General features: G+C 48.2%; 1 protein-coding gene across 1 annotated transcript; it reads left to right on the top strand.

The window, feature by feature from the left end:
• The first annotated feature begins 10487 nt into the window (after positions 1-10487).
• LOC128381787 (snake venom serine protease serpentokallikrein-1-like) lies at positions 10488-13731 on the top strand. Its single transcript, XM_053341824.1, has 5 exons — positions 10488-10527; positions 12504-12672; positions 12947-13200; positions 13318-13469; positions 13597-13731. Exons 1-5 carry the CDS (start codon positions 10488-10490, stop codon positions 13729-13731), a joined length of 750 nt encoding a protein of 249 aa, XP_053197799.1.
• Positions 13732-18609: the final 4878 nt, after the last annotated feature.

Here is an 18609-nt window from a genome sequence, read left to right as displayed (position 1 = left end):
GGAAGCCGAGCTGCAGCTGCTCTGAAGAGGAAGAGCAGTCACAGTGCTGTTCCCTGTTCCCGCCACTAGATGGAGACAGAGCATCAGTGATGAGTTCAGGTTCCACTCAGAGAATCAGAGAAATGAAAGATCTCATATAAGAGACTAAATATAGACGAGTTCATAAAGACGCTCTGATGGAATAACTAATAGTGTTTAGAGCCGCGTACGCAGCCCCAGCCCCCCCTACACCCCCCCACCCCGTTTCCTGTTTCCTGTCTGTCATCTTCTGAATGAAGGTGTCGCTCTCTGAGATCTTCCACCTGGTGTGTGTACTTGTGGTTCTGAAGGACGGACAGCTGAGACCCTCCATGGATGAAAGTAGGATCCAAATATTACATTAATCAACGGTTGATGTCAGATCGAGTAATTTACACTTTCTTCAAAGATAAAACTCAGTAAAAGTTTTTTTTTAGTTTCCACAAAATTACATTAGAGCAGAGAACCCTCAGAACCAGACTCAGAGTGGGAGAACATCTTTTAACAGGAAGAACCCTCAGAACCAGACTCAGAGTGGGAGAACATCTTTTAACAGGAAGAACCCTCAGAACCAGACTCAGAGTGGGAGAACATCTTTTAACAGGAAGAACCCTCAGAACCAGACTCAGAGTGGGAGAACATCTTTTAACAGGAAGAACCCTCAGAACCAGACTCAGAGTGGGAGAACATCTTTTAACAGGAAGAACCCTCAGAACCAGACTCAGAGTGGGAGAATATCTTTTAACAGGAAGAACCCTCAGAACCAGACTCAGAGTGGGAGAACCCTCAGAACCAGACTCAGAGTGGGAGAACCCTCAGAACCAGACTCAGAGTGGGAGAACATCTTTTAACAGGAAGAACCCTCAGAACCAGACTCAGAGTGGGAGAACGTCTTTTAACAGGAAGAACCCTCAGAACCAGACTCAGAGTGGGAGAACCCTCAGAACCAGACTCAGAGTGAAGTGTCATTTGGATGAATTATTGGTTGTTGTTGTTCTTCCTGCTGTTACCATCAGTCACCACCAGGCGGCGCCACCTCTCTTCCTCACACAGAGGGGCTCATGCAGCAGTGTGTGGGCCAGTTTCCTGCTGTTACCATCAGTCACCACCAGGCGGCGCCACCTCTCTTCCTCACACAGAGGGGCTCATACAGCAGTGTGTGGGCCAGTTTCCTGCTGTTACCATCAGTCACCACCAGGCGGCGCCACCTCTCTTCCTCACACAGAGGGGTTCATACAGCAGTATCTGGGCCAGTTTCCTGCTGTTACCATCAGTCACCACCAGGCGGCGCCACCTCTTTTCCTCACACAGAGGGGTTCATGCAGCAGTGTGTGTCTGCCATTTTCCTGCCGTTACCATCAGTCACCACCAGGCGGCGCCACCTCTCTTCCTCACACAGAGGGGCTCATGCAGCAGTGTGTGGGCCAGTTTCCTGCTGTTACCATCAGTCACCACCAGGCGGCGCCACCTCTCTTCCTCACACAGAGGGGCTCATGCAGCAGTGTGTGGGCCAGTTTCCTGCTGTTACCATCAGTCACCACCAGGCGGCGCCACCTCTCTTCCTCACACAGAGGGGCTCATGCAGCAGTGTGTGGGCCAGTTTCCTGCTGTTACCATCAGTCACCACCAGACGGCGCCACCTCTCTTCGTCATACAGAGGGGCTCATACAGCAGTGTGTGGGCCAGTTTCCTGCTGTTACCATCAGTCACCACCAGGCGGCGCCACCTCTCTTCCTCACACAGAGGGGTTCATGCAGCAGTGTGTGGGCCAGTTTCCTGCCGTTACCATCAGTCACCACCAGGCGGCGCCACCTCTCTTCCTCACACAGAGGGGCTCATACAGCAGTGTGTGGGCCAGTTTCCTGCTGTTACCATCAGTCACCACCAGGCGGCGCCACCTCTCTTCCTCACACAGAGGGGCTCATGCAGCAGTGTGTGGGCCAGTTTCCTGCTGTTACCATCAGTCACCACCAGGCGGCGCCACCTCTCTTCCTCACACAGAGGGGCTCATGCAGCAGTGTGTGGGCCAGTTTCCTGCTGTTACCATCAGTCACCACCAGACGGCGCCACCTCTCTTCCTCACACAGAGGGGTTCATGCAGCAGTGTGGGCCAGTTTCCTGCTGTTACCATCAGTCACCACCAGGCGGCGCCACCTCTCTTCCTCACACAGAGGGGCTCATGCAGCAGTGTCTGGGCCAGTTTCCTGCTGTTACCATCAGTCACCACCAGGCGGCGCCACCTCTCACCTCTCTTCCTCACACAGAGGGGTTCATGCAGCAGTGTCTGGGCCAGTTTCCTGCTGTTACCATCAGTCACCACCAGGCGGCGCCACCTCTCTTCCTCACACAGAGGGGTTCATGCAGCAGTGTGTGGGCCAGTTTCCTGCTGTTACCATCAGTCACCACCAGGCGGCGCCACCTCTCTTCCTCACACAGAGGGGTTCATGCAGCAGTGTGTGGGCCAGTTTCCTGCTGTTACCATCAGTCACCACCAGGCGGCGCCACCTCTCTTCCTCTCACAGAGGGGCTCATACAGCAGTGTCTGGGCCAGTTTCCTGCTGTTACCATCAGTCACCACCAGGCGGCGCCACCTCTCACCTCTCTTCCTCACACAGAGGGGTTCATGCAGCAGTGTCTGGGCCAGTTTCCTGCTGTTACCATCAGTCACCACCAGACGGCGCCACCTCTCTTCCTCACACAGAGGGGCTCATACAGCAGTATCTGGGCCAGTTTCCTGCTGTTACCATCAGTCACCACCAGGCGGCGCCACCTCTCTTCCTCACACAGAGGGGTTCATACAGCAGTGTGTGGGCCAGTTTCCTGCTGTTACCATCAGTCACCACCAGGCGGCGCCACCTCTCTTCCTCACACAGAGGGGTTCATGCAGCAGTGTGTGGGCCAGTTTCGTGCTGTTACCATCAGTCACCACCAGGCGGCGCCACCTCTCTTCCTCACACAGAGGGGTTCATGCAGCAGTGTGTGGGCCAGTTTCCTGCTGTTACCATCAGTCACCACCAGGCGGCGCCACCTCTCTTCCTCACACAGAGGGGCTCATGCAGCAGTGTGTGGGCCAGTTTCCTGCTGTTACCATCAGTCACCACCAGACGGCGCCACCTCTCTTCCTCACACAGAGGGGTTCATGCAGCAGTGTGGGCCAGTTTCCTGCTGTTACCATCAGTCACCACCAGGCGGCGCCACCTCTCTTCCTCACACAGAGGGGCTCATGCAGCAGTGTCTGGGCCAGTTTCCTGCTGTTACCATCAGTCACCACCAGGCGGCGCCACCTCTCACCTCTCTTCCTCACACAGAGGGGCTCATACAGCAGTGTCTGGGCCAGTTTCCTGCTGTTACCATCAGTCACCACCAGGCGGCGCCACCTCTCTTCCTCACACAGAGGGGTTCATGCAGCAGTGTGTGGGCCAGTTTCCTGCTGTTACCATCAGTCACCACCAGGCGGCGCTACCTCTCTTCCTCACACAGAGGGGTTCATGCAGCAGTGTGTGGGCCAGTTTCCTGCTGTTACCATCAGTCACCACCAGGCGGCGCCACCTCTCTTCCTCTCACAGAGGGGCTCATACAGCAGTGTCTGGGCCAGTTTCCTGCTGTTACCATCAGTCACCACCAGGCGGCGCCACCTCTCACCTCTCTTCCTCACACAGAGGGGTTCATGCAGCAGTGTCTGGGCCAGTTTCCTGCTGTTACCATCAGTCACCACCAGACGGCGCCACCTCTCTTCCTCACACAGAGGGGTTCATGCAGCAGTGTGTGGGCCAGTTTCCTGCTGTTACCATCAGTCACCACCAGGCGGCGCCACCTCTCTTCCTCACACAGAGGGGTTCATGCAGCAGTGTGTGGGCCAGTTTCCTGCCGTTACCATCAGTCACCACCAGGCGGCGCCACCTCTCTTCCTCACACAGAGGGGCTCATGCAGCAGTGTGTGGGCCAGTCTGTCTCCAGCAGACTTCATCAGATTAATAACAGATTACAGAAGGAACGCTTTAGTTCACTGTAACTTTAACTCTATGAACACTGTTCTGCTGGGTTTGGGGGGGGGGGGGGGGGGGTTTAAAGGTGTTGTTGGCATAGACGCCTTTTATTCATCAGTAAACCGACAGGAAACATGGGAGAGGGGGGGGTCCTGTATGTGTAGCCCTGTGTGATGAGGGGGGGGGGTCCTGTATGTGTAGCACTGTGTGATGGGGGGGGGGGGGGGGGGTGTGACATGCAGCAAAGGACCTCCCATCAGTCTGTCCTGCTATCAGTAATGTCTCCTCTTTACACACACTACACATTACATTACACATTACACACACACATATACACACACTCACACACTCACACACACACACACTACACATTACACATTACACACTACACATTACACACTACACACACACACAGGCACACACACACACACTACATATTACACACACACATTACACAATGGCAATAAACTATTCTACACAGAAAGGAGCTCTGAGATAAGAACTATTTCCATAACACACACACACACACACACATATACACATGCAGGCACACACACACACACACACACACACACACACACACACATATACACATGCAGGCACACACACACACACTGTTACACACTCAGCTCATTTGAATGGAGCTTTCTCAACACAGCTGATAGAACCAGAAACCTGCCGTGACCCAAACTAACCCTTCACTGATACTGGGACCATCAGGATGTATACTGGGACCATCAGGATGTATACTGGGACCATCAGGATGTATACTGGGACCATCAGGATGTGTACTGGGACCATCAGGATGTATACTGGGTATACTGGGACCATCAGGATGTAAACTGGGACCATCAGGATGTGTACTGGGACCATCAGGATGTGCACTGGGACCATCAGGATGTGTACTGGGATCATCAGGATGTATACTGGGACCATCAGGATGTATACTGGGACCATCAGGATGTATACTGGGATCAAACACAGCGGCAGCAAACGGACAAACTGACTCCTGGTTATTGTTTAACGAGGATATTTGCATGTGAAACGTTTCCTTAGACTGCTGGCGTGTGGGGGGGGGGGGGGGGGTCATCCTGCTGCTGTATGTGTGTGTGTGGGGGGGGGGGGGTCATCCTGCTGCTGTGTTCATAGGAACAGCTCCAGAGGACGTGATGAAAGCTGATTGGTCCACGCAGCATGAGAGACGATAAAGAGGCTTTGTTTTCTCTCCCTAATAAATAATGTTGAAGGGTTTTAGTTTTTATAAAGTGTTCCCAGTGGGGGGGGGGGTGTTCCCTGTGTTCCCTGTGTTCCCTGTGTTCCCTGTGTTCCCTGTGTTCCCTGTGTTCTTGCCTGTTGGGTGGGAGGGGGTGCAGGTGTTCCCAGTGTTCTTGCCTGTTGGGTGGGAGGGGGTGCAGGTGTTCTCAGTGTTCTTGCCTGTTGGGGGGGAGGGGGTGCAGGTGTTCCCAGTGTTCTTGCCTGTTGGGTGGGAGGGGGTGCAGGTGTTCCCACTGTTCTTGCCTGTTGGGGGGGAGGGGTTGGAGGTGTTCCCAGGGTTCTTGCCTGTTGGGGGGGAGGGGTTGGAGGTGTTCCCAGGGTTCTTGCCTGTTGGGGGGGAGGGGGTGCAGGTGTTCCCAGGGTTCTTGCCTGTTGGGGGGGAGGGGGTGCAGGTGTTCCCAGTGTTCTTGCCTGTTGTCTTTTTCCTGCTCTCAACGAAGGCGGTCGCATTTCTCCCTCTCTCTCCTTCTCCCTTATCTTCCCTGCTTTGCTTCTTACGTCTCGTGCTGTCTTGTCTCAACTTGGAGCCTCTCTCTGCATTGCTCTCTAAATCTGAAATCATGGAATTGGTCAACTGGTCTCTCAACGCAATTGACAGAATTTTCTCGACGAGAAGCCTGGGTTCGGGGGAACCTGTCTGTCCTGATGGAACGTTCGCTGCTGGCTACACGATGGACTCGTGGGAGAGGTGGAGGGTCGTGTGCCTGGCGATTCTTTCCGTTGAGGACATCGAGGATGTATACATATTCGGAACCATGATAACAGGCTATCTGCTGATTGGAATAGGCATTGCCCTGGTGTATCGGGAAATTCGGGGGTCGATGTCAGCAGTGCAAATCTCCACGAAGCTCCTCGACATGATTGAGGGAGTGGGCAGAGCTGTTAGCACTCAGACTGCAAGTATGAACCGCAACATGGAAAACATGGACAGAGCTATTAGTGCTCAGAATGTGGTCATAGATCGCAACATGGGAATTATCTTGGAGAAGCTTTCGGCTTTTGGCGGGCAAAGGGATCGATCTGAAGACCAGAAATGGAAAGGGGGGTAAGCCGTGTCTATTGAAATACGACTACTCGCCTTAACCCAAACAATCACAATCTAATCTGCATTCCAGCCTTCCGCAGCACCGGCCTTGGCCAAGGCCGCTGCTGAAAACAACTCCCCCATGAGATCGCTGCAGTGAGACGCCCTGTATTCTTCTCCCTCCCTCCCTTCTTCACGGACGCCTGTTGATTGTTGACTCGGACTGAGACACGATCAGGGACGTCTCCATGGCAACTTGCTGTGTTATCGCGATGACACCCTACGAACTGAGGCACTGATTGTGAAGCGGGACGGAGAAACTCTCCGGGCTTATGTACACACACGCATCCATGGACACTTACACACATGCACATATACTACACTTCCCCACCCCCACATCCCACGCCTTCGCCGCTTTTACCCCCCGGTGTGACAGGCGGGGTCCGATGGCGGCGCCGAATTTGGCTGCGGCCGTGGCTGGCTGCCTGTCTGAACTGGAACAGCTCCCTCAGGTGTTCCCAGTGTTCTTGCCTGTTGGGGGGGAGGGGGTGGAGGTGTTCCCAGTGTTCTTGCCTGTTGGGGGGGAGGGGGTGCAGGTGTTCCCAGTGTTCTTGCCTGTTGGGGGGGAGGGGGTGGAGGTGTTCCCAGTGTTCTTGCCTGTTGGGGGGGAGGGGGTGGAGGTGTTCCCAGTGTTCTTGCCTGTTGGGGGGGAGGGGGTGCAGGTGTTCCCAGTGTTCTTGCCTGTTGGGGGGGAGGGGGTGGAGGTGTTCCCTGTGTTCTTGCCTGTTGGGGGGGAGGGGGTGCAGGTGTTCCCAGTGTTCATGCCTGTTGGGGGGGAGGGGGTGCAGGTGTTCCCACTGTTCTTGCCTGTTGGGGGGGAGGGGTTGGAGGTGTTCCCAGTGTTTTTGCCTGTTGGGGGGGAGGGGGGGGGGCTGGATATGGATGAAGTCAGCAGCTGTAACATTCCCTCTGTCTCTGATGGTACCAGGCCCATCAGGATGTATACTGGGTATACTGGGACCATCAGGATGTGTACTGGGAACATCAGGATGTATACTGGGACCATCAGGATGTGTACTGGGAACATCAGGATGTGTACTGGGACCATCAGGATGTATACTGGGTATACTGGGACCATCAGGATGTATACTGGGACCATCAGGATGTATACTGGGAACATCAGGATGTATACTGGGACCATCAGGATGTATACTGGGAACATCAGGATGTATACTGGGACCATCAGGATGTGTACTGGGACCATCAGGATGTATACTGGGACCATCAGGATGTGTACTGGGACCATCAGGATGTATACTGGGACCATCAGGATGTATACTGGGACCATCAGGATGTATACTGGGACCATCAGGATGTGTACTGGGACCATCAGGATGTGTACTGGGATCAAACACAGCGGCAGCAAACGGACAAACTGACTCCTGGTTATTGTTTAACGAGGATATTTGCATGTGAAACGTTTCCTTAGACTGCTGGCGTGTGTGTGTGTGTGTGGGGGGGGGGGGGGGGGGGTTGAGGGGGGGGGTGTCATCCTGCTGCTGTATGTGTGTGTGGGGGGGGGGGGTTGAGGGGGGGGGGGGTGTCATCCTGCTGGCGTGTTCATAGGAACGGCTGCAGAGGACGTGATGAAAGCTGATTGGTCCATGCAGCATGAGATGAAGGCTGATTGGTCCATGCAGCCTGACATCAAGTCTGACAGAAGGCCAGCCGACCCGGATCATCCTCACGGCACCGGACCAGGCAGTCCTACAGAAACCAGCCGATCCGGATCACCCTCACAGCACCGGACCAGGCAGTCCGACCCGGACCAGCCGACCCGGATCATCCTCACAGCACCGGACCAGGCAGTCCTACAGAAACCAGCCGATCCGGATCACCCTCACAGCACCGGACCAGGCAGTCCGACCCGGACCAGCCGACCCGGATCATCCTCACAGCACCGGACCAGGCAGTCTGACAGAAACCAGCCGACCCGGGTCATCCTCACAGCACCGGACCAGGCAGTCTGACAGAAGGCCAGCCGACCCGGATCATCCTCACGGCACCGGACCAGGCAGTCTGACAGAAACCAGCCGATCCGGATCACCCTCACAGCACCGGACCAGGCAGTCCGACCCGGACCAGCCGACCCGGATCATCCTCACGGCACCGGACCGGGCAGTCCTACAGAAACCAGCCGACCCGGATCATCCTCACAGCACCGGACCAGGCAGTCCTACAGAAACCAGCCGATCCGGATCACCCTCACAGCACCGGACCAGGCAGTCCGACCCGGACCAGCCGACCCGGATCATCCTCACGGCACCGGACCAGGCAGTCCCACAGAAACCAGCCGATCCGGATCACCCTCACAGCACCGGACCAGGCAGTCCCACAGAAACCAGCCAACCCGGATCATCCTCACAGCACCGGACCAGGCAGTCCTACAGAAACCAGCCGATCCGGATCACCCTCACAGCACCGGACCAGGCAGTCCGACCCGGACCAGCCGATCCGGATCACCCTCACAGCACCGGACCAGGCAGTCTGACAGAGAAGGCCAGCCGACCCGGGTCATCCTCACGGCACCGGACCAGGCAGTTGGACAGAGAAGGCCTTCTACGACATGCAAACCTGTAAACTGCCTTCAGGAGCTCTGAGATAAGAAGCATTTCCATAACACACACACACACACACACACACACATACACACACACACACACACACACACACACACACACACACACACACACACACACACACTGTTACACACTCAGCTCATTTGAATGGCCGTGACCCAAACTGACCCTTCACTGATACTGGGACCATCAGGATGTATACTGGGTATACTGGGACCATCAGGATGTATACTGGGTATACTGGGACCATCAGGATGTATACTGGGACCATCAGGATGTATACTGGGTATACTGGGACCATCAGGATGTTTACTTGGACCATCAGGATGTATACTGGGTATACTGGGACCATCAGGATGTATACTGGGTATACTGGGACCATCAGGATGTATACTGGGACCATCAGGATGTTTACTTGGACCATCAGGATGTATACTGGGTATACTGGGACCATCAGGATGTATACTGGGTATACTGGGACCATCAGGATGTATACTGGGACCATCAGGATGTATACTGGGACCATCAGGATGTATACTGGGTATACTGGGACCATCAGGATGTATACTGGGTATACTGGGACCATCAGGATGTATACTGGGACCATCAGGATGTATACTGGGACCATCAGGATGTATACTGGGACCATTAGGATGTATACTGGGACCATCAGGATGTATACTGGGTATACTGGGACCATCAGGATGTATACTGGGTATACTGGGACCATCAGGATGTATACTGGGACCATCAGGATGTATACTGGGTATACTGGGACCATCAGGATGTATACTGGGTATACTGGGACCATCAGGATGTATACTGGGACCATCAGGATGTATACTGGGACCATCAGGATGTATACTGGGTATACTGGGACCATCAGGATGTATACTGGGACCATCAGGATGTATACTGGGACCATCAGGATGTATACTGGGTATACTGGGACCATCAGGATGTATACTGGGACCATCAGGATGTATACTGGGACCATGAGGATGTATACTGGGTATACTGGGACCATCAGGATGTATACTGGGACCATCAGGATGTGTACTGGGACCATCAGGATGTATACTGGGACCATCAGGATGTATACTGGGACCATCAGGATGTGCACTGGGACCATCAGGATGTATACTGGGACCATCAGGATGTATACTGGGACCATCAGGATGTGTACTGGTCCATATGGAGGAAGGCTTCAAACACAGCGGTTATTGTTTAACAGGATATTTGCATGTGAAAAGTTTCACCAGTGTCACCAAACGGACAAAGAAACACTGGCTGTCATTTGCATGTGATATGAATCTGTAGAATTCCTCGTGCTGGCGTGTTCACAGGAACGGCTCCAGAGGACGTGATGAAACCTGGTTGGTCCACGCAGCATGAGATGAAGGCTGATTGGTCCACGCAGCATGAGATGAAGGCTGATTGGTCCACGCAGCATGAGAGACGATAAAGAACATTTAAAAATGAGCAACGTTTGGATCCAGACACCAGAGACGTGGAAGGAGAAGGAAGACCGTGATGAAGACCGCGATGAAGAGTTTGATCCCTCTGCTCGTCGTAGCGTCAGCAGGTCAGTTTAACTCTCTGTCTGTTATAAACTCTGATCTCTGAACTCTAACATGTTATAAACTCTGATCTCTGAACTCTAACATGTTATAAACTCTGATCTCTGAACTCTAACATGTTATAAACTCTGATCTCTGAACTCTAACATGTTATAAACTCTGATCTCTGAACTCTAACATGTTAGAAACTCTGATCTCTGAACTCTAACATGTTATAAACTCTGATCTCTGAACTCTAACATGTTATAAACTCTGATCTCTGAACTCTAACATGTTATAAACTCTGATCTCTGAACTCTAACATGTTATAAACTCTGATCTCTGAACTCTAACATGTTAGAAACTCTGATCTCTGAACTCTAACATGTTATAAACTCTGATCTCTGAACTCTAACATGTTAGAAACTCTGATCTCTGAACTCTAACATGTTAGAAACTCTGATCTCTGAACTCTAACATGTTATAAACTCTGATCTCTGAACTCTAACATGTTAGAAACTCTGATCTCTGAACTCTAACATGTTAGAAACTCAGTAACAGCAGCATGATGTTGAGATGCAGTAGCTAGTTAAGTTTAAAAGTGTTTATAATTTAATGATAAAATATAAAAGTTTAATGTTTCTGATGAAAATGTAGATTATTGCATCTGAAGTCACACCTGCAGGATTTTACTCATGTTTTAATATTGAACATGTTACTGAAAACATATATTGCTGTTTTTAATATGTTTAATATTTAGTAAAGAAATCATGATGTGAGCTTATTTGGAGCACAGTACCAATTAAACTCCATGCCAGACTTTTAATATCTTTATTTTATATTCCAAACATTTTATATTCTACATGAAGTAATGAATACATTTTCAAATGAGAGATAAATGTTGCTTTATAAGAAATGACCTCTCTCATAAATCATGTCAGTGTTCAGTAGAAGCAGCAGAATTAAATGTAATAAGTTACATTACTGATTACATGTGGAACAGAGTAACTAGTAATCTATTACATGTTGAACAGAGTAACTAGTAATCTATTACATGTTGAACAGAGTAACTAGTAATCTGTAATCTATTACCAGAGGTGGAAAGTAACACATTACATAGTCGAGTTACTGTAATTGAGTAGTTTGTTGTACTTTTAAAAGTAGTTTTAAAGACCTGTCATGTACTCGGCTACATTTGATATCACATCCGTTACTGAGTAAAACTAAAGTTATAAAAGCAAAGGGGATTGTACAGCATGGTTAACCAGCACGCTACCCTAACTTAATATTCATAAAGTATTGCAGCTTATAACAGCAGCTAGCTCTTATAGCGACATATAAACTCTAACAGAACATAAAATCACATATTTATGGACGCACACTAAAAGAAATGTCCATTAGACGTTGTGCCGTCATCTGCCTCACTCTGCAGGTAAAGGTACGCAGTAAGCATGATGCATTCACGTGCGAAGGACAGCATCGGAAATTAGAGAATTAAGCGAATTGTACAAAAAAAAGAAAAGAAAAACAGCCCAGCACAAGAAAAAGCCTTTCTTTCTTGTGCCAGACTTTTTTTGGGAGGGGCCTGGCCCTAATACTCACATATATAGCAGGATTTTAACAAACAAAAGGTTTCCAAAGTGCTGCACAAAGAGATAAAACAGAATAAATAGATAACACAATAGAAGCAGAATAAAGTAGAAGTAGACAATAGAAAGATAAAAGCAATAAAATAAAAGCCTTGAATGGCCTTGCCCCACCTTACCTCTCTGAGCTGCTGCACCTCTACACTCCCAGCCATCCCTCTCTTCTTCTCTCCCTCCTCTTCTCTTTGGCCTCTGACACCATGTAGAGTTGATTTTATGTGTGTACATGCATATTCTTATCTTTAGTGCCTTATATTTGTTTTATTGCTTTTTTTATATTTGGTAGTCATTCACTACTGCCTCATCTCTGTTCAGTCTCTCTCTCTCACACTCTCTCCTGTTGGTCTTCTCTGTAGTTGCTGCTGCGGACGTTCAGAAGAGAGTGATGAACACCCAGGACAACTGTCCTGAAGATGAGGGTCAGCACTACGTGGTTCTGAGGGGACTTATTTTTACCTCAAAGTTCTGTGGAGGGAACCTGATCCATCCAGAATGGGTCCTCACTGCTGGTCACTGTGATAAATGGTAAGTGTTTTATTAAGACTGGCTTCAACAATTAAAGATGATTATTAGTCACAGATATAAATGTGTGTTTAAAGATGAATTACAGACAGCTTGTTAATATTATAATGTCCACAGAGTCTTTATCTGACTCAACATATTATATAGACTTACAGACTGACCTTTAACACAGGCTCTGCACAGCAACACATTTATTAATCTACTAAATGATGAAATAATGAACTCATACCTGAGAATCTCTGATGTCACTTCCTGCTTTCCTTCTTTGTCTTCTCAGGTTCTTTAAAGTGGGTTTGGGCAAACATCCAGATGAACAGGAAACAAGGCAGATAATCACCCCATTTTCTGATAAGCATATCTATGAAGATCCAGATGGTCGCAAACATGACATCATGCTTATTAGATTGCCTGAAAGAAGTGCCCTTCCCACTATCGATCTCCCTCCTATTGGATGTGCACCTACAATTATAAACAACCCCTACAGGGTCATAGGATGGTCCTATACAGACTATGACTGGAAGAGAGGAAGATGTGAGTAGGAGCCAGACTTCATTCAAAATGAATATTTTATATTGTGATATTTATTTAGTAAATATTTTATATTTTAATGTAATAAAGACAGTTATATTTGTTTCTTTAAATCCACAGACATCAATAAAGCCAGGAATCTGAAGTGTCATACAATTAATCTGGCTCAAGACTGCACTCTCCGAGACCAAGATATGGCACGTAATGGACAGACACCTCCAATAGATCATACACTGTGCTCCCTGGACCGCCAACGATGTGAAGTCTGCCCAGTAAGTCTGTAATGTCTCTCTCTCTCTCTCTCTGTTTCTCTCTGTCTCTCTCTCTCTCTCTGTCTCTCTCTCTCATCACTGTCTCTTATTAATTGTCTCTCTCTCTCTCTCTGTCTCTCTCTCTCAGGGTGATTCTGGTGGCAGTCTGGTGCAGAATGGAGTTCTGGTTGGAGTCACTGTTGGTATTGTCCGCACACGGTGGAGTGACTTCATGGACGTCTGCGCCTACAGGCAGTGGATTAGAGATATAACTGGTATTTAAATGTGTCAGTAACTGAGCAGGTTAACTATCAGTGTAACACTGTGTGAAATAAAGAGATGATAGATCTCCCTAACAGCATCAATCAGTCTGTTTCTGTGTGTGATTGACCCCAGCTGCACCACTGTCCACTAATAACCCTAATAATGATGATGATGATGATGATGATGATGATAATATAATAATAATACTAAGTTATGTTACTTGCTGTGTGTCTGGATGATGGAAGGACTGAACATGACGTCACATCACTGTGTGAAAATACGGACGTTAGTGGTTGAGTTGTCCTCACATGCTTCATCGTCTCTGTAGAACCACTGTGGCTCTGATTCTTCATTTTAAGGAAAACTAGACTGAAATGAAAGATATAATGTTTGAGGTTGATCCATGATGATAAATGATGTGAAGTCATCAGTCGGAGCCTTTCCTTGATATGATTGGTCTGAAATTGATTTGATTGATTTTTCTCAGGATGAACTCTTCAGTGTTTTTTGTCCATGAGTTTTTAAACACATGATTTTATTTAGACTCAAATTAGGCTTTTTTTATTTTTTATTTTTTTATTGGCAGCCAACAAATGTTTTACTTCATGCCAGTTTTTACAGTTTTACATCACAGCACCAACAGCTGACTAAGGGATGGAAACACACAGACAGGCAAAGAAATGCTAGAAAAACAAATAAATCATCAATTTCAAAATAAATAAAAGAGCTTACATCAATAATACATAGACAGAAGCAGAAAGCACCCAGGTTTAAATCAATGTCCATCAGATTCATCATCAATCAGGCGTCTCTATTATCAACTAGTCTCACAGTGTCTTTGTCCACTTGGACTGCAAATAAAAAGGTGAAATGAATCAATAAATAGAGGGAATAAAACATTATTATATCAAATCTAGGCCTCTCTGTGTTGGATTGTGAGAAATGAACCTTAACTATGTAACACAGGAGTAAAACCCACAGGGAGGAATGATGCTATTACATGTAAAGTCTTGTCTTAGGGCAGAGGTGTCAAACTCTTTTCCATTCGAGGGCCACATACAGACCAATTTGATCTGATGTGGGCCGGATCATTAAAAAGATGGAGGGAAAGAGGGAAAGAAGGAAGGAAGGAAGGAAGGAAGGAAATAAGAAGGGCAGGAAGGAAAAACAGGCAAAAGGAAGGAGGGAAGAAAGGTAGGAAAGACAGACAGTGAAGGACAGACATACAGATGGAAGGAAAGAAAGGAACCAAGGAACCAAGAAAGGTAGGAAGGACAGATGGAAGGAAGGAAGGACAGAAGGAAGAAAGGAAAAAAGGAAGGTTGGAAGGAAGGAAGAAAGGAAAAAAGGAAGGTTGGAAGGAAGGAAGAAAGGGAGGAAGGACAGATGGAAGGAAGGAAGGACAGAAGGAAGAAAGGAAAAAAGGAAGGTTGGAAGGAAGGAAGAAAGGAAAAAAGGAAGGTTGGAAGGAAGGAAGAAAGGGAGGAAGGACAGATGGAAGGAAGGAACGAAGAAAGGAAAAAAGAAAGGTAAGAAGGAAGGAAGAAAGGGAGGAAGGACAGATGGAATAAAGAAAGGGAGGAAGGAAGGAAAAGTACACAGGAAAGAAAGTGGGCCGGATTGCACCTCTCGGTGGGCCGGTTCTGGCCCACGGGCCGCATGTTTGACACCCCTGTCTTAGGGGATAAAGTCCGTCCACCTTCGTCATATAGTGATGAATTAATCTGAGGGAATATGTTAATTTCTCCTTTCTATATATTTGATGAGTCCTCCTAAAGAACCCTTACCCCCCCCCCCCCCCCCCCCCCCTTACTGAAGATCATGTTAGGGTTGGATTCAGAGTTATAGGCAGACACTAAAATTACATTCATCAATTTTCTAAATGTGAGTCTGTTTCTTATTTTTTGGACTGGGTTAGCATTCGGATGAACCTGTTTTAATCTCACTGTTCCAATTTCTACTCTGAAACCTCTTCAGCGCCCCCTTGTGTAACAAAGCATTATAATAACACCTCTTTTTGTCCATATATTAAATCTTAAATCACTATTTTCTGGATATTAAACAGTGTCCAATGTCTCTGGATCATTTTCAGTTCATTCAATAGTCAGGGTTAGGGGGTTAGGGGGTTAGGGGGTCAGGGGGTCAGGGTTAGGGAATCAGGATTAGGGGGTCAGGGTTAGGGTTAGGGTTAGTTTAACCTCCTTGAAATCTGAAAGTATTTTAAGTTTAGAGATGATTAATGACAGCTACGCTCCTCGAGCAGATGTTAAATGTTCCAGATCTGTGCAGGATGGTAAGAATAAGTGTTTCTTCTTTATGAAGTGTTTTTACTTTGTGATGAATCTGTTGATTTCATGTTTGAAACTAAATCTTTAGTCATATTTGATGAGATTTAGTGACGGTTAGATGTGATGAGACATTTTGAAAACCCTGAAGACAGATCATGAAATAAAGTCAGAATTATGAAATGTTGAGCAAAAGAATTCAGGCTTGTAAATTTAGTAAAAGAACTTAAATAAATAAAGTAAATATTGATTTTGAGATATGTTTATGACATACACAAATTCACCTTTTAAATCCTGCATTAAATTAAATTAAATTCAATTAAATTAAATTAAAATAAATGTATTCATGCAGTTCAGGTGGAAATAGATCTCATGTGTTCCTGATTGGTTTTCTAAATACAAACATTATTAAAGAGATATTTGCTTAATTTTTATATAATATATATTATGGTTTTAAACTCTGATGTGATTGTACTGATATGTAAATGTAGAGTAATTACAAAACACTATTAATAATTAATCTATCCACTCCCTTACAAGCAGGGGACAGATTAAATAAGTGTCCATCCCTCTATGAGAGTTCACAGACTGTAGAGTCAATAAGAAGCACTGAAGCTGTCCTGGTGATCCAACTGCTGTAATTCACCGTTTGGCCGCCTGGTGTCGCTGCCGCGGGGGAACGGGCGATGCGCGCGCCGAGCAGCAGCCGAGGAAGAGGCGAGTTGTTCGGGGGAGAAGAAGCAGAGAGACGGCAGCAGCAGCTAAAGTGAGCTCAGCTGCTGGGAGAGGAACATGTGGAGTCTGTTTCCTCTTCGACCGGAAATACCTGGAAACCTCTGTGTGTGTGTGTGTGTGTGTGTGTGTGTGTGTGTGTGTGTGTGCGTGCGTGTGTGGATAAAGTGAAGTGAGGTCTTCCACTTCCTGTTTTGGTTGTTAAACATTAAAATGTGACACTGCTGCCATCTGGTGGTCAAAGTGAATATTACACTTACATTCAGCAGAAACATGACTCCTAATGAATGATGATGAGAGAGAGTCGGTGTAACAGTCACGTTCAGGCCCGCCCCCCCCGTACGCAGCCCCCCCCCACCCCCACCCCTACACCCCCTCCACTGCCTTCAGGAGCTCTGAGATAAGAACTATTTCCATAAAACACACACACACACACACACACACACACACACACACACACACACACACACACACACTGTTACACACTCAGCTCATTTGAATGGAGCTTTATCAACACAGCTGATAGAACCAGAAACCTGCCGTGACCCAAATTAACTGGGTGTACTGGGACCATCAGGATGTATACTGGGACCATCAGGATGTATACTGGGTATACTGGGACCATCAGGATGTATACTGGGACCATCAGGATGTATACTGGGTATACTGGGACCATCAGGATGTATACTGGGACCATCAGGATGTATACTGGGACCATCAGGATGTATACTGGGTATAATGGGACCATCAGGATGTATACTGGGTCCATCAGGATGTGTACTGGGTCCATCAGGATGTGTACTGGGACCATCAGGATGTGCACTGGGTATACTGGGTCCATCAGGATGTGTACTGGGACCATCAGGATGTATACTGGGACCATCAGGATGTATACTGGGACCATCAGGATGTGTACTGGGACCATCAGGATGTATACTGGGACCATCAGGATGTATACTGGGACCATCAGGATGTATACTGGGACCATCAGGATGTATACTGGGACCATCAGGATGTATACTGGGTATACTGGGATCAAACACAGTGTCACCAAACGGACACACGGCTCTTGGTCACTGTTTGAGGATATTTGCATCCTCCTAGCGTGTTGGCTCAGTGCCATCCTGCTGGCGTGTGGGGGGGTGCTGGTGGGGGTGGTAGTGGGGGGGGGGGGGGGTCAGTGTCATCCTGCTGCTGGGTTAGTACGTGATGAAGGCTGATTGGTCCACGCAGCATGAGATGAAGGCTGATTGGTCCACGCAGCATGAGAGACGATAAAGAACATTTAAAAATGAGCAACGTTTGGATCCAGACACCAGAGACGTGGAAGGAGAAGGAAGACCGTGATGAAGACCGTGATGAAGACCACGATGAAGAGTTTGATCCCTCTGCTCGTCGTAGCGTCAGCAGGTCAGTTTAACTCTCTGTCTGTTATAAACTCTGCACACACACAGTAACACACACACACACACACACACACACAGTAACACACACACACACACAGTAACACACACACACACACACTGTCCAGGCCTGTGGTGGTTTAGGAGCTTTGAGGTTAAAACATTGTAAAAAAAAAAAAAAGTCAAGTCAACTCATTCAGAGTTTAGGTTCATACTACAAAACATCACACACACTCATAGGACACACACACACACACTCATAGGACACACACACACACATTCATAGGACACACACACACATTCATAGGACACACACACACTCATAGGACACACACACACACACACTCATAGGACACACACACACACACACTCATAGGACACACACACACACACATTCATAGGACACACACACACACACATTCATAGGACAGACACACACTCTCATAGGTCACACACACACACACACACACACTCATA

The sequence above is a fragment of the Scomber japonicus genome, chromosome 20 (assembly GCF_027409825.1).
Source record: "Scomber japonicus isolate fScoJap1 chromosome 20, fScoJap1.pri, whole genome shotgun sequence".
Classification (NCBI taxonomy): Eukaryota; Metazoa; Chordata; class Actinopteri; order Scombriformes; family Scombridae; genus Scomber; species Scomber japonicus.
The sequence above is the reverse complement of the archived record's forward strand: the minus strand, read 5'-3'. Positions and strand labels throughout refer to the sequence as shown.